We start from the raw sequence: 15,381 nt of genomic DNA on the forward strand, positions 1-15,381 counted from the left end.
GTTTTGCGTAAGAGGCGAACCGGGGAGGGGGGGTCGCTCCAGACAGGAGGCGCTTATCAACGTACAGAGGTGTGTGGGGGGTGGGGGATCAAGGGGCTACACAGAAAGTACCCAATGGTTGTTGCAGACGTTTAAACGATACCTGTACCGTTTGCAACCGGGTTTTTTTAACCCCCCAATAAACCTCGGTGACATCAAAGGTACCTCTGCATGTTCAAAGGCGAAAAACTGTGACAACGTAGGTGTTAACAAGCAGAGCCAAAGTTTGTACTCAAGTGACAGTAATGTTATATTGTATGACAATAATTTTACTCAACTAAAGCCTATGGAGCTGTTAAACTTTCCTTAGAAGTACAAAAAGCTACTCAAATACCCTGTTAAGAAATAGAATGGAACATGCAGTACTTTAACTTTCATGTAACAACTAGCATACTACAAACAGTGCTAGTCCATCGCTAGTCTTAATGAATGAAGCTACTTCAAAGCAGCAAAATTGTGCAGATAATAAGCGCTTTTTGTTTTTGACACAAGCTACATGCATAAAAGCAACAATGCACTTCTGAACTTGCTGGATTTCTTTCTATGACTTAACAGAGCCCGTATACATCAGACTTTAATGAGTTATTTAAATAAATAAATAAATGTCTGTGTATTGATTTCACAGTCTGGAATCTAAAAAGATTAACAAAAATGCTAACTGCTGCTATGACTAAAAAGGGTGGCTTTGTTTCAGTTGCCAATGTACACACGGGTTGTATGGACGGATGTTATTGTTTACATCCGCAAAATTTACATCCGGAAATGTTGCGCATGCGCACAATGCCGGAGGGTAAAAAAAAAGACGAGTTTGTACTTGCTATCCATAGCCGCGCTGCCGCAGTAGAACAATTTCGTTCAAAAATGAAACCTGTTTATGTAGGTATTATTAATTTAGTGAAGTGAGCCACAGAAACGGAAAAATAACGCAGAAAACCCGATGAAGAACAGCTCAAAACCACTTTTTTTTCTTTTGCTCTGTGTCGGCTTTACGCTACAAACAGACCAGTAGCCATAACTGACTAACAGCTCCATTAGCCGACATTATATGCATCCTGAGACACTTTGTTTTAACTGAACCGAAACAAACATAATTCCTACATGACCTTTTGACTAAGCTAGCAAAACTGACATACTTCCTCCCTCTATTTTTTAATGAAAATTTTTTTACTGACCTGTGAAATATTGGGTCTTGTTTCCTAGATGGCCTTGTTTTGACAATAAGTAGCAAAACACGGTGTCTCATTTTCTTTTATATATCACGCAAACATTTAAGATGTTATGTTAAATGATAGTAGTCGTCTGCCAGCAGTTTTTTGCCCTCCAACAGTGAGCTCGTGGGCGGAATCTTGCGTAACGTAACAACGTACCGTCGTACCGTTGGCGCCATTTTGACTGTAAATTTTTCAATTTAAAAAGCTAGTTCACTTACAGTAAGCATACCGCCAGTCAGAATTAGCCTGTTTCTAAGCAACTGTATTAAATAGCTAATTAGCCAAATTAAAACAGGCTGTAAATGTGCCAATAACAACATGAAGCAGACTAGCATGGAAACACTTAAATATGAGCTCAATGTTAGACATTGGAGAAAACTAAAAAAGGAGTTTATAATCGGTAGGACACATGCTAACTAACGTCTGACTTAAAAAAAAAAAACACATGCTGTTGATGACATTGGAGCAATAACATAATCAAAGCTATTTTAAATAATCATTTCCGGTTTTTGCATATTCTTTAATTTTGTAGTCTGGAGGTTTCAGTAGAAAATGTGCTTGTTAATAAAGTCATGCTAGCTAAATACTAGGAAGTTATTACAGACATTTCATTCGAACCATATTGCTCCTAAAAAACTTTGCCAACATGTAAAAATCTGATTGATATGTTCGAAAATGTAGTATATCTGAACTAAACAACAGTAAAAACCTATTAAAAAATTTGTATTTTTTTTTTAAAGTCATGACAATTACCCATGACTTCTATTCTTTAACCTTTAATAACATGTTGTAGAAGGCGAACTTACTTCTGGTCTGACTGAATTAGACTTTCTTTCTTTTTTTTTTGTTAAGAAACTGATTCGTTGCTTAGATACACACAGAAAAACCTGAATGCAAATACAGAAAATATAGATTTTTCAATATAGTTTTTAATATGTTGCTGTGAAAACAATTGAGGAAAACAATTTGTTGCTTTAGTGAAGAATTGAAGCTTCTGTTGAAATCTGCGCTGCAGCTCAGAATCACTCCTACAATGAGTCAGAAAACGAGGACACTGTCCTGAGAAACCAGATAGTAACTCCATGATTACTCATGCAAGAAGGCCTTACCATCATTGACTACATTTCACAACAGTATTAAATCAAACTGAATGGAAGGCCTATTGATTATATGAAGTATTATATGGCTCAATAATTCACCCATGACATTTTTATTTGAAGAGTAAGAGACAATAGATTAAAAGTAACACCACAAATAAAATATGTTACTGCACAAACAGGATTTGCTTTTATATTTGTTCTATCTGACTTGCTGACTTGAGGTCAGCGCTCTCTTCCCCATAAGGTTTAAGGTCATATCCCTATAACTTTACAATATTTTGCAAAAATATTCATGTCCCTTGAGATTTTTCCTATGTTTTCCCCGTACAACCACCAACCTTAATGCATTTTAGTAGGATTTCAAATGACTAACCAAAAACAACAGCAACAATAAAAAAGTGGTCAGTGATTGTGAAGTGGAAGAGAAATGATGATACATGATCTTTCCAAATAATGTATTGCAAACGCCTCGCCACACTGTTCAATCCCTGAAAAGTAAAATAGTATCTCACATGGCATCACTTAGAGAAGAAGCTCCTCGGAACTCTGGAGGAGCTGCAGAGACCTACAGCTCAGGGGCGAGAATTAAATTACTAATAGCTGTGCTCGCTGCAAATTTGACCTTTATGGGAGAGTGACAGGAGGGAAAAAAGAGAATGGGGAGTGAAAACTATTAAAGGGAAACTGTTAAATATTTTCACACTGAATCAGAATTATTTATGGCCCTATTATTTAGATAATCTACTGTATAATTCAGTTTGGAAAGGAGAACTGCGTCATACACTTTCCTGTTTTTGCACCGTCAAAAGTAAACAAAGTAACACGCTCCTTTTGTGGGGCTACTATTGATTCTGGAGTGATAACATGGCAGCTCTCTGTTTACATAGATGAAGGCTTTGTCAAGACTACCAGGAGGTGAGGCATTCTGAGGCAGGTTGTGAGGGAATCTGGTATGCAGACTGTCAGCTAGTAAACAATAGCACCTCTATGCAGCTGGTGTCCTGCGCTGGATCTTCAACAGCTCAGTGGATAGGAACGGATGAAACAAAATACATATATATATTTTCTAATGAGTCATGGTATAAGAGGAAACTAAGAACCTCCTAGAAAACCCATGTCAGAAAATACATGTAAATTAATTTGCTTTTGTGTTTTTTTTTGTTTACTTTAAGTTAGAAAATCAAATTAAAACCTGACTTTGACATCTTCACTTTATCATGCCGAGTTCAGGTTAATTGCAAAGTATATCTTGTCTCTGTAAATTGTTAAAATTACCATTAAACATAACACTTAACTCCTTGCTGAATAGCTTTCTAAGGAGATGCAAATAAATTCACTTCAATCTGACAATGTTACGTCTCATATGTGTGACTGTGACTCACTGTCACTTCTTCAAACAGTTTTGGATGTCTTCCTATTTTTACCAACTTGCTGTAGTAAATAAGACAAGTCCTTTATTTTACCACGGCTTAATAGGAACTGTTATATCAAAAATAAAAGTATTTTGAACCTTAAAAAAATCCAGATTGATTTTTTGTATAACAACAAATGTACAAAGTAGGGTGTTGTTTACCATAAAAAAGATCAATAAATGGTAGGGGTTGGCATTTATCTTATTGTTTATTATTTATCATGATAAATATTATTTATCGTTGTCATGATAAAGTCCAATTAATGATGTTTAAACCCCCCAATAAATACCAATACATTTGAAAATACAGTTACTGTGTCCAGCTTAGTAACACAAATCAAATTTCTTTTTATGTATCTGGTGTCCTAAAGAAGCACATTACAAATGGGAATATGTAGCAAGAGCAGTATTTGTTTTTGTGGGACTGTAATTGCTGTGACACACAGTCATGTTATGTTAAAAAAAGAAGTCAGATTTATCTTTATCACAATATTACTGCAAAATAGTGTGTTAAAACCTTAAGTCAATATCGCCCACCCCTAGTAAATGGAACAATTCGGCTTCTTCAAAGCCTCAGATTTGGTTTTTGTCTTATTTCACACATGATGCTCTCATCTTTAGGACGCCGCTGCTCACCGTTTTCTTTTTAACTCCCCAAATAACAAGTTCCCTCTTTGGGGTGACATGACTGACCTTTATCATAAAGGGAGCCTCTTTATGTGTGCTGACCTCTATGTCAGCCTGTGTTTCAGGTGGGTGAGCAGGCGTTGGCACGCGATCACGATCAACATCGACACACTGGGCTGCTAATGTCCTAGCGTTGATCTGACAAGAGATCAAAATCTCCAAAAAATAATAACTTCTTAATATGCCTTAAAGCTTTTTACATATAGTCACAACCACAAACCTCAATATATTTTTGTTATTTATTTTTTTGTGATAGACCAACACAAAGCTTTGGCTTAATTACTTCTCTGATTATAATGTTCTTATTGCAAATTGCCTTTTATAAAGTCTCTATTCTCCAGTCAACCATTAGTCGATTGCTAAATTAATTGACGATTATTTCAATAATCGATTTATCACGATTAATCCGATTAAACGCTCCAGGCGTAGCTCCGTCCCGTCTCTGTTTTTTGTTGTTGCCTCTCACAGGTTTTCTTCCAGGATTATCCAGTGTTTTATCTCCACTCATCTTCCGACCCACCCTGACCAACTTCCCTGACAGTCACGAAGCACAACATCCTCACAGGATAATGCTGCCACCACCGTGTCTTACCGTAAGCGTACTAGCGGGGATGGCATTTATTTGCCTGGAGGTCAAAAAGAACAATTTTCAGCAACTTTTTCTACACGTTTACTGCGTCTAGAGGAGCCAAACGGAATTTCTTGTGGCTTTATTTCAACAATGACTTTCGTCTTGCTACTCTTCCATCAAAGTCATATTTGGGGAGTATGTGGAGATCTGTGTTGCAATGGGCTTCTTGGTTGCTCCTCCTTGCCAGTCTGGCCAGTTTAATGGCTACAGTATTGTATGCACAGGGAGCGGGGGGTAGTTGGTTTGCCAACAAACCAACTATATTGCATTCTTCTCTGTCTGTTACCCTAACACTGCAGGACCTCAAACAGTTTCCTCAAGCTGCCAGGATAGAAAATCTAAACCAAACCAAACAAAACACGAGCCTCTTGGCTGCTTCCAGCGTTAATGCTTCACATTAATCAGATAAGTGTTTGATTAGTGGACGGTGTCAAAGCTGCCGCCGCCGTTTCCTTGCAGTGTGCCGGTCTGCATGCTCTAATGAGGGCCGTTCTGATGAGCGCGTCCAAGTTAAGGGAGGCTCCAGTCGGGTGATCCGAATCCTCGGGGTTGGGGTGCCTGTTTATGTTTTTCTGCTGCAAACTTGTGACTTTTGAACAAATAGTTCCATAATTACGGCGTCACAGGCAACTTGCCTGCGAGCAAAACCCCTGAAAGTTTCCACACATATTCTTATGCTTGACATGTGTTGGTTTTTTATGATATAGGAGAGCGTGATCCATATTTCTATAAATTATCTGGACATGTGCATTCACAGGTTTAGCTGTAGAGATGTAGACATTTCTCTGTTTAATTTTGCTGAACATTTGGGCATTTTTTGAGTTCCTGTTTACAGCGTTATGTAACAGGCAGTACTTTTTTAACTCTTCAGGCTTACATGAAAAATGAGAATTATTAGCTAATGCTAATGATAACATGAAATTCTCTGATTGTGGGTTTGATACTATTACTACTTTTTCAATATTTAGGGAATAAAACAGCGTAAAGCATAACATATTCAAGGGAGTGGGTGGAAGTATAAACTAAAGTATAAAGCAATCTTTACCCACTTACATAATCTTACATTTATTACCTGTCTAATCAATACATATAACAACTACATTTAATCTCTAACCTATCAATATCTTTTTAATTTCAACTACAGTGGATGAATAATCACTATTTATTTCAATTTCACAAAAAAACAACAAGAAACAAAAACAAATCAAGCATCAATAACAAAAAACCCCACCAATAATAATTAATTAATACTATGAAATGTTATATTTAACAATAATCATATTTTCACCTTCCTGAAATAATAACCTAAGTAATTTTTTTTGGGGGGGGGGGGGATCCCCACTTCTTTCTTTCCAAAAAAAAAATTTAAGGCACACAAAACAAAAATCACTTTTTCCAAAATAATGACTTATGCCATAATGGTGATGACATGTTTATATGACCATGTGAATAGTTTTACAGTAAATCCATTGCATCTGTCATAAGCTAAGCTGCCTCCATTTAAAGACAAAATGCTGCAAGCTAAGTGTAACGCTACTTAAGGCTAGGCGCCTGACTACGGCCAAATATAACAAATGGCGCTCAGATAGATTCGGCTATGGAACCCGTGGGTGTGAATAAAATACCATTAGACAAAAGTATGTTTAAGTTATTGTATTCAACTTGTTTTTTTCCTTCATATATATATGGAGATATGCAATAATAATAATATTTATAATAACAGTGATTTTCTATAATATAACCAAAAACACAACAAGGGAAGAAAAAAAAAAAAACAACAAGCACTCAGCAACAAAACAATAAACCCTGATGTCACCCAAGAGTTTCTATTTTGGTCCATTCATGAATCCAAGGTGATCAATAGTCCATCAATCAATATCTGATTGTTTTCTTTTTTTTTCCAAGATCCAGAGCAAATAGGTCCAGAATGAAAAAAATAGCTTGGTTCATTTAAATCCTACACTGAAAAAATGAGAATTGAGGGGTCTTTCATTTTGCACAAACAAAATAAGTTAATACTACACAAAACAATCATGTCTCTTGTATTTACACGATTGAATAAAGAATAATTTACTTAATTATCAACAATAATGAAACTACACATTTTCTTTACGTTGGTTTAACGTAATTATATTACATTACTAAAACCATTGTAATCATGTTTTATCATCACCGGAAATGATGCAATATATCAAAAGACACTATCAAATATGATTGGACAATAATAAGAGCGGTCTTTTTAATCTTAACCAATCAGAAGCCAAACAAGATATTTGTAAAGATATCGCGATTGCCGCCTAGTTTCTTCCGACTCCTCAGCGACAAGAACGTTTAAGACAAATCTTTAGAGGAATATCGATTAGGTAAGTGATCTAAATATATATATTTTTTGTAGTTCAGAATGTTTCCACATGATTATTGTCTTGTATAATAGCTCGTTGTTAAACTATCTGCATGTTCTTTTGTTTTCATTTTGCTAGCTATTCTTATTAGTATAGCTAATAGCTGTAGCTAAATACAGCAGTACAGAACAGTATGCTATAGTCCATCAAAGTTGTCCACAGAAGACGGTTGTTACCGATCATATTTTTAATTTGTGTGCTGGGGAAAGATCAACGAGGTGGTTTCAATAGTTTCCAAGCAGTGAAATGCCACCAGGAGAAGTGTCCGTTACTTTATTTCCCTCATGGCTACTGTGACGATTTAGAACCGACTGGCTTCTCAATGTTCTGTTCGTATAGAAAATGCATGTTTTTTGTTCTTTCATATTAGCACTGTCAAGCAAATGAGCCACCTCTTCTGGGATTATACCCTTGTGGAAACATGATGCACTAACAGAACCGATATTCGTTATTATGGTAACAATTCTGCATGTAGCGTCGCTGACAGAACGACAAAATAAGAATATGAGGGATTTTGAGTACTTCGACGGGTTTCTGGGTTATTTTCCCTTATCTGTGGTGCACTGCGCAACATTAATGATCCCCTCCATCTTCATATTTCAATTTGCTAACGTAATGGTTCGACTGCATCAGCGCCGCTGTATGGATGCCAAGGCCATCCAGCACAGTTCGCTGGGGGCGCAATGGTCCAGCGCAGTGCTGGAGCACAGTATTCGGTATGAGTAAAAATCCGAATGTTTTCCAAATTCTCAAGACTTATGCAAAGTGTCCTTTGTAAATATCTACTGATAACTGCAATATATGGTAACACATTTTTTTTTCTTTAAAAAATTTTTTATATAAATATTCGAAAAATAGTGTGCTAGGAACATTTTTGACAGATTTATGAACCACCTGCATCGGAACAGTACTGTTTTGTGAATGTGACATGCTTATTAATGACAGGTAGAATGTTTGTCATGTAGATGTTGTTACTGTGAGCCCAACAGTCGTCTCTGGCTCGCTGTCTCTCGCCGCTCCGCAAGTGTCAGCCCCTCCAGCGGCGGCGGCGTCTGAGAGCTCACCCTTTTTTCAATAGCTTAAGGGAAGACTCAATGTAAAGTGTTTACAAATTTGGGTTGTAGAATAGATGTAAATTAATTATGGCTCCTAGATAGGAATTGCTTTTTTAATTCATTTTTGTAAGCCAAGATGATTTAGTATAAAAAAACAAATTTAAGTTTCAAATGTGCCTTCCAAACTTTAGCACCCATGAATTTTATGCTGATGGCAGATATTTGTCAGGACATTGAGTTTTGGTAATCTGGTGAAGAGCTTAGATTTTTTTTTCTTTTTTTTTTATATATGTGAAGTTACCTGCTGGATTTTCAGTTATCTCACTCAAGGTTATCTTTGTGTGTTACAGGTTTAGGTGGTGCTGGTAATGTGGAGTTGTAAGGGGTGCTCAGAAAAAGTGTCAAGTAGGTCCAAACTTTTGCATACAGAAGACATGAAGTTGTTCGTGATGCACCGATGGTGGAGGCTTTCATGTCAAGATGGCCTGGTCTATTTGACATTAGAGAGGTATGACCTGTCTCATACATGTTTTTTTGGATACTGTGTTAATCTAAGATGTCTAGGCACATTTACTTCACTGTTCACTTTGGCAACACGAGTGATTGTGGCCTTCTTCCAGATGTTTATAATTTGAAAATCATTCCTTTGTGCTCATTTTTTCAGATAAATGCTGAGTTTAAGAGAATTACGACCATACCGCTTCATTCAAAGTTCTTCTCTCAACTGGATCTCCACTGTGACAACCTGAGGAAGCTCTTCAAAAGAAGAGGAGGACAGCTCGGACAAAAGCTTAGACAAATTGTTGCACAAATGGATGATGTAAGTGATGTAGCCATAACACAACTAATAATATAGAAAATTACATTTTTCTTGTTTTAAATGTTGTCAACTTGGACTTTTACTCTTGCTTATTTTCATTTAAAACTTTACTTTTAACTTTATTAGTTTCTATCTCTTCACCATAAAAAACATTTGGGTAAAGTACATTATTAAACTTCATTGTGAAGCACAAGGCTTGAAAAAAATTCTAATTTTTTCATACTGAATTTCCTTCAGTGTGAAGATGTTGATGTTGCACGGGAGTGTGTCATTAAGGGAGTCTGCATATATATGGGAGAAGATCCAGCCAAGCTCATCCATAAATATGTGGTATGTATCTTAATGTGTATTTACACCTAGTGATAGATAAATCAATCTAAATATAGAAATAGATTTAGATCTGCATATAGTTGTATCTATATAGACTTAGATGTCTCTAGATATCTAGAGATAGATCTATCTTTACATGAATAGACACATAGATCTGTCTATATCTACATGTAGGTATACTTAGAGATATCTGTAGAGAAAGGACTAGAGATATCTATCTATCTAAAACTATCTATTTCTCTAAATCTATCTCTAAAACTGTCGATCTATATAAATCTATCTATATATCTATTTCTTTCTCTATGTTATGTTAACTATATCTATATATCAAGAACTAGATACAGCTAGGTCTAGAGAAAGAGATTAATTTGTCATTTCTTCACATAGGGTGTGGATGAAGCTAATATTGAAGAGGGTATTGGAGCCACCACCATCGGTGTTTTTCATCTTAAAGACTGTTCTTCAGCAGATGAAGACATCGGGGTCGTTCTTGAAGGCATCAGAGTGTTGTCCAATTTGGATAGTGTGCCAACAGCTGTTGCAATGCTTTTTGGACTGATATATGCAATGAACCTCGCCTACCCTGCTGACCTCCGCTACACTTTCGAGGTATTACAGAAAATAGTAATGGAACTGGATGGAGGTAAACTGTCAAACAAGGCATTGTCCCTTAAAAAACACCTCTATGAGTGAATAGAGATTTTCTCATGTTTAATTTGGTAATGTTCTCATGTTCAGTTTTTGTATTTCTTGTTGTATTCTTTATTGGAGGACACAAATGTATTTTTTTTAATGAGGAACGTTCACCTGAAAGACTGGGCTTCAGCAGCTTTTACGTTCCAGTATGTAGTGCTACTTATAACACTACTGCTACTTAGTGTTACAAATATGTTAAAGAAATTTGCTATAAAAGTTACATTACACTGATTTATTGTCATGCAAATTACATGTTCAGAATTGTTTTAGAAATTTTACATACTTTTCTAAATCATTTTGTCTTTCATATTAATATCTTATAGATAAACTTTTAAGATGTAGTGTTTCCCTTGTAAAAAAATGTTCTTGTTTTTACACATTTGTTTAGACTATCACTATGGTATTACATAGTAATCAGTAAGACATGTGACAGATAATTGGTGTAAAAAGTTTAGCTTTGTCTCATTTTGACATAACATACTGATAGTTTTAACAAATATGTTAAAAAAGTCTGTAAAGCTATGTACTGCAGCATTAATTAATGTCATTTGAATACATGTTCAAAAACAGTTTGTAGAAATTTGACATACTTTTCATAATCTTGTACATCTTTTATAGAAATATGTCTCAGGTTTTCCTTCATGTTCATAAAAATTGTATTTACTAAATTTAAAAAAATTCATGTCTCTTCAATTTAAAATATGTTAAGTACAAAATGGTGTGATTTAAATTTTCTTTCAAATAAAACTAATTTGTTCAGTAGCACTCGCTTTCTTTGTCTTTCTTGTCAAATATCAGTCTTTAATTTTTTACAGTAGAACAGCATATAGAGAACTTGAAAAAATTAAGTAGGATTTAAAGCTGTAACATGTGTTCCATTAACATGATAGAATTGTGTTCGCCCAACACAATTTCATTGAGTAATACTGGCAATGAAAAATAAGCTGGTGTTATTCATTACAATAGTGTTGCTGAGACATAAAAAAAGTTATTGATAATACATAATATATTTACATTATGGTAAGAGATAAAATGTTTGTAGTTTCAACTTAATATTTTCAAGTAATCTCATGTAAATAAAATATGTTGATTTGACGAGCTTTAAGTATTTGAGGGAAAGAGGGAAAATATGTCGGTTCTACTTATTTGCATTGTGTGGGACGGATGTACACAATAAAATTAAGTAAAATGAACAGCTTTTTTCTTTCAGTGTACCGCGAAGCTGCGGTGATCCGGTAGCTCGCCATCCTGACGTGACACCGGGGGTGGGAAAAAACCTGACCTAAACAAGGTCATGAATAAAAATAAAACAAATTAGCTGTCATGTTTAAACATTGTTAAACTGTTATCCAAAATAAAAAACATTCAACAATTACAAAAAAAGAAACAAATAACTATATTCCATAAAGTGTTTTCTCATGATTTTTTTCAAATGAATTTCCAATTAAAGATCGCGATCAAATTCAAAGTTACATTCAGATTCAAATCAAGGGTATAGACCTTATTAAAGTTACCGGTAAAAGGTACAAATCAAATTAAAGTTACCGGTACAGATCAAATTAAAGTGCACTTTCACATTATATCTAAGTTTAATTGACGCAGTCAATTAAACTTAATTGACTTCCATATCGTTTCAAAAAACAATTGTTTTTTTTTTTCCTTTTTTTTCCCGTTGCGCAACTCCCCAATAAAAACAAATGACCAAGCCCAGAGTTCTATAGGCCGTTAGCAAAAATCAATCAAAAAAATAACTAAAACTGTCCTAAAAGGACAAATCTACAAAAATCAAAAGGCCTATTTAATATTTTAACAATATATAATCTATTCGGCCACAAAATTAACAAAAAGAAAATGACCTTTTAAATCAATAAATAAACTTTTCAGTCATTAATGCACAGATTAAGTGGGCGTGTCGCCACCGCATTTCTATTTCCAAAGAAAACAAAGTACGTAAATTAAACGACTCACCGTCGAGCGGTCGACAGGAAACACCCAATCTAATCCTTCAGCCCTTTTTGTAAGCCTCGATCCAGCCGTATTCTTCTATAAGTTTAGAAGACGCCGAGACGAGCAGCTGGCCACAGGGACAGCAGCAACAGCGATTGAGATCCGAGTCACCTGTGACCCGTAACTTAAAGGGTGCTGTCAGTTTGACCCGCCAAAATAAAATACGGGTTCCTTATTTTGTGCAGGTTACATAAGCATGCAAAACACATTGACTGACATGAGAGCAACAGTGATTAGAGCTACATTTAGCGTGTAGCATGTCCTTTTACAGTGTGAAAATCAAAGTAGCTGGAGCCGTTCACGAGAAAACACAGCAGCAAGAACGAAAACTACAAACACTGGAATGAGTTGAAACAACCAAGCACACATGCTGCAACTTTTGTGTACAGATCTGCCTGTCTGTCTCTGAGCTGCTGATATGATGGAGGTGTTCCCCTTAGCTTTTTATTCACTTTGTGAAACCATTTGCATGCTGGCATTAGGTTGCCTACCTTCTCCCCTATCACCTGGCTCAATGCAAATGTTGGGCCTCCAGTCATGAAGCAGCGAGAACTATTGATACCACAATGCATTGCATTGACCTACTTTCAGTTTCGGCAGGAAGAGGAGGAGTTTCACTGTGACACCAGCAGACTGGTCCCGGGTGACGTTGTTAAGTTTGATTATTGATTATTGCAACAGTGTCTTCACAGGTCTGTCCAACAACAAATCAATCAAGCAGCTGCAGCTGATCCAGAATGCTGCTGCTGGTGTTCTCACTAAAACCAGGAAGGTAGAGCATATAACACCAGTTCTAAAGTCCCTACATTGGCTCCCTGTAGCTCAAAGAATAGACTTTAAAATACTGTTGTTAGTTTATAAATCACTGAACGGCTTAGCACCACAATACATTAAAGATCTGCTGTTGTTGTATTAACCTTCCAGATCTCTCAGGTCTTCCAGTTCTGGTTCTGCTCTGCATCCCCAGAACCAGAACCAGAACCAAACGAGGAGAAGCAGCATTCAGCATCTATGCACCACAAATTTGGAACAAACTTCCAGAAAACTGTAAAACAGCTGAAACACTGACTTCCTTTAAATCTCGACTAAAAATCCACCTGTTTAGAATTGTATTTGAAATGTAATCAATTACAAATTTATTGATGGAACTTGACTTAATGCTGTGTTTTGATTATTGATTCTATGTTGCATTGTGTTTCTGTGTTTGTAATGACGTAAAGCACTTTGAAATGCCTTGCTGCTGAAATGTGCTATACAAATAAAATTTGATTGATTGATTGATTGATTAAGTTACAACCCAAGTTTTCAGCATTTTTAGTTCACAAAAAGGAGGGAAACCAACTACTCTGGTGGAAAATGGTGGTGCATCATGCCTTTTTTCAGCAGGGACAGAGAAGATGTTGGCAAAAATATGGAAAAGACTTGAAACCGGTGCGCAGGGTTACCATGCAGCACGGCAATGACCTTAAAAATAAAGACAGATCAGCGGGGGTGTCCAAAGTGTGGCCATTTCTGGCCCTTGAAGTGATTTTGATCACACCCCTCCGCCCCAACTACAGGTCAGAAACGGTAATGTGGTCAGCAAGGTAGAAAAGACAAGATGACCCCAAAATTTAGAAATCCTCAGTTTTTCTTTAAATAAGGCAACAAATAGAAAAGGCTTATTTTTATTTACTTTTTATTTTTTAAGAATTTATAGATTTCATTAAAGAAAAGGATTATTATCAACCAGGTAAAAGTAAAACTTAAAAAAAATCACAATAAACTCAATTTTCCATTTAAAATTGAATGAATTTTGTAGTTTGTGTAATTTAAATGTGCCAATTTTAGCACTTGAGCCCAAAGGTTTTTACATCTCTATGTGTTTAGATCTATGTGGTGGAATGACCCAGTCAAAGTCCAGATTAAAAGCGTTCTGAAAGATTTCACTGAGACTTAAAAACTGATGTGCTCACAGAAGCGCCTGACGAGTCCAATCACACTCGGCTTGAGCTACTTTGAAAAGAAGGAGCAGAACTTCTGCTGGATGAATATAAATGCACGCCACACATTTCAGATTGTTATTTGTTGGGGGGGTAAAATTTAAACCGTGTACTAATTACCTTCCATTTAAAATAAAAAGCTTTACTTTGTGTTTATCCATCATATAAAATCGAAAAAAATATGCACTATTATTCAAGGTTGATATGTGACAAAAATGTGCAAACAACCAAAGAGGGGCGACTACTACTGAGGGATCTGTAAACGTTGACATCACTGTCACTCAATCTGACAGATGATTATTAGTTATCAAGCACTGGAGCAGTGGGAAGCAGCTAAAGGTCAACTTTTGCACAAAGTTATTTACAGCAGGCCGAGCAAGACACTAAGCTTCCATGTGCTGGTGCAGGGTTGTTGCAGGCGATCTCTCTCTGTGACCGAAGCAGAGCTGGAAGCAGGGGGCCTGTTTGCTGCTGAGCGTTGGGATGCAGGTCGTGCCCTGCAGGCGAGGGTTGTCTGAATTACACACCAGCATCAATAAAGTTGCGCGTCACGCTATTTTCCATGCGGTGACCACAGCGGGGGATGATCCCTTTTCCATTGCAGTTTTCAAAGTTCCACTCACTCTGAATGGTAACAACAGTTTACGGCGCAGCGTTGCGCATCAATGTGGCAGTTCTTTATTTTTCTGCAAAACGACAAAAAAAAAAACCTTTTCAAGTAAGCTTTACTGCACTGGAGTGCTCTTTCATACTCTATGGACCAAACAAGATCATTACTGTCAGTTTTTAACATGGATATGGGAAGCCACGTCAAAACTAGAGGAGTGGTGGAAGAAAATGTTAAACGTGAACAAGAAGAAGAAGAAGAAAAAAGAGGGGTGGTGGGGATTACTGGAACAAGGATAATGTGACTTTAATTAACTAAATGTGTTTGTAAGTGTGGGAAAGCATGGAGGAGCTGAGGGAAAATAACCGTTGACCTGCAGTGAATACACAGGGGAATGGTGAGA

At 36.3% G+C, this 15,381-nt stretch overlaps 1 protein-coding gene across 1 annotated transcript; it reads left to right on the plus strand.

The window, feature by feature from the left end:
* The first annotated feature begins 6,846 nt into the window (after positions 1-6,846).
* On the plus strand, positions 6,847-11,080 carry LOC111609682. The gene is made up of 4 exons (XM_023339292.1): positions 6,847-9,044; positions 9,201-9,356; positions 9,594-9,686; positions 10,074-11,080. The coding sequence occupies exons 1-4, from the start codon at positions 8,994-8,996 to the stop codon at positions 10,377-10,379; spliced, it is 606 nt and encodes a 201-aa protein (XP_023195060.1). The 5' UTR covers positions 6,847-8,993; the 3' UTR covers positions 10,380-11,080.
* The last annotated feature ends 4,301 nt before the right edge of the window (positions 11,081-15,381 follow it).

This window comes from Xiphophorus maculatus, chromosome 9 (assembly GCF_002775205.1).
Source record: "Xiphophorus maculatus strain JP 163 A chromosome 9, X_maculatus-5.0-male, whole genome shotgun sequence".
Classification (NCBI taxonomy): domain Eukaryota; kingdom Metazoa; phylum Chordata; class Actinopteri; order Cyprinodontiformes; family Poeciliidae; genus Xiphophorus; species Xiphophorus maculatus.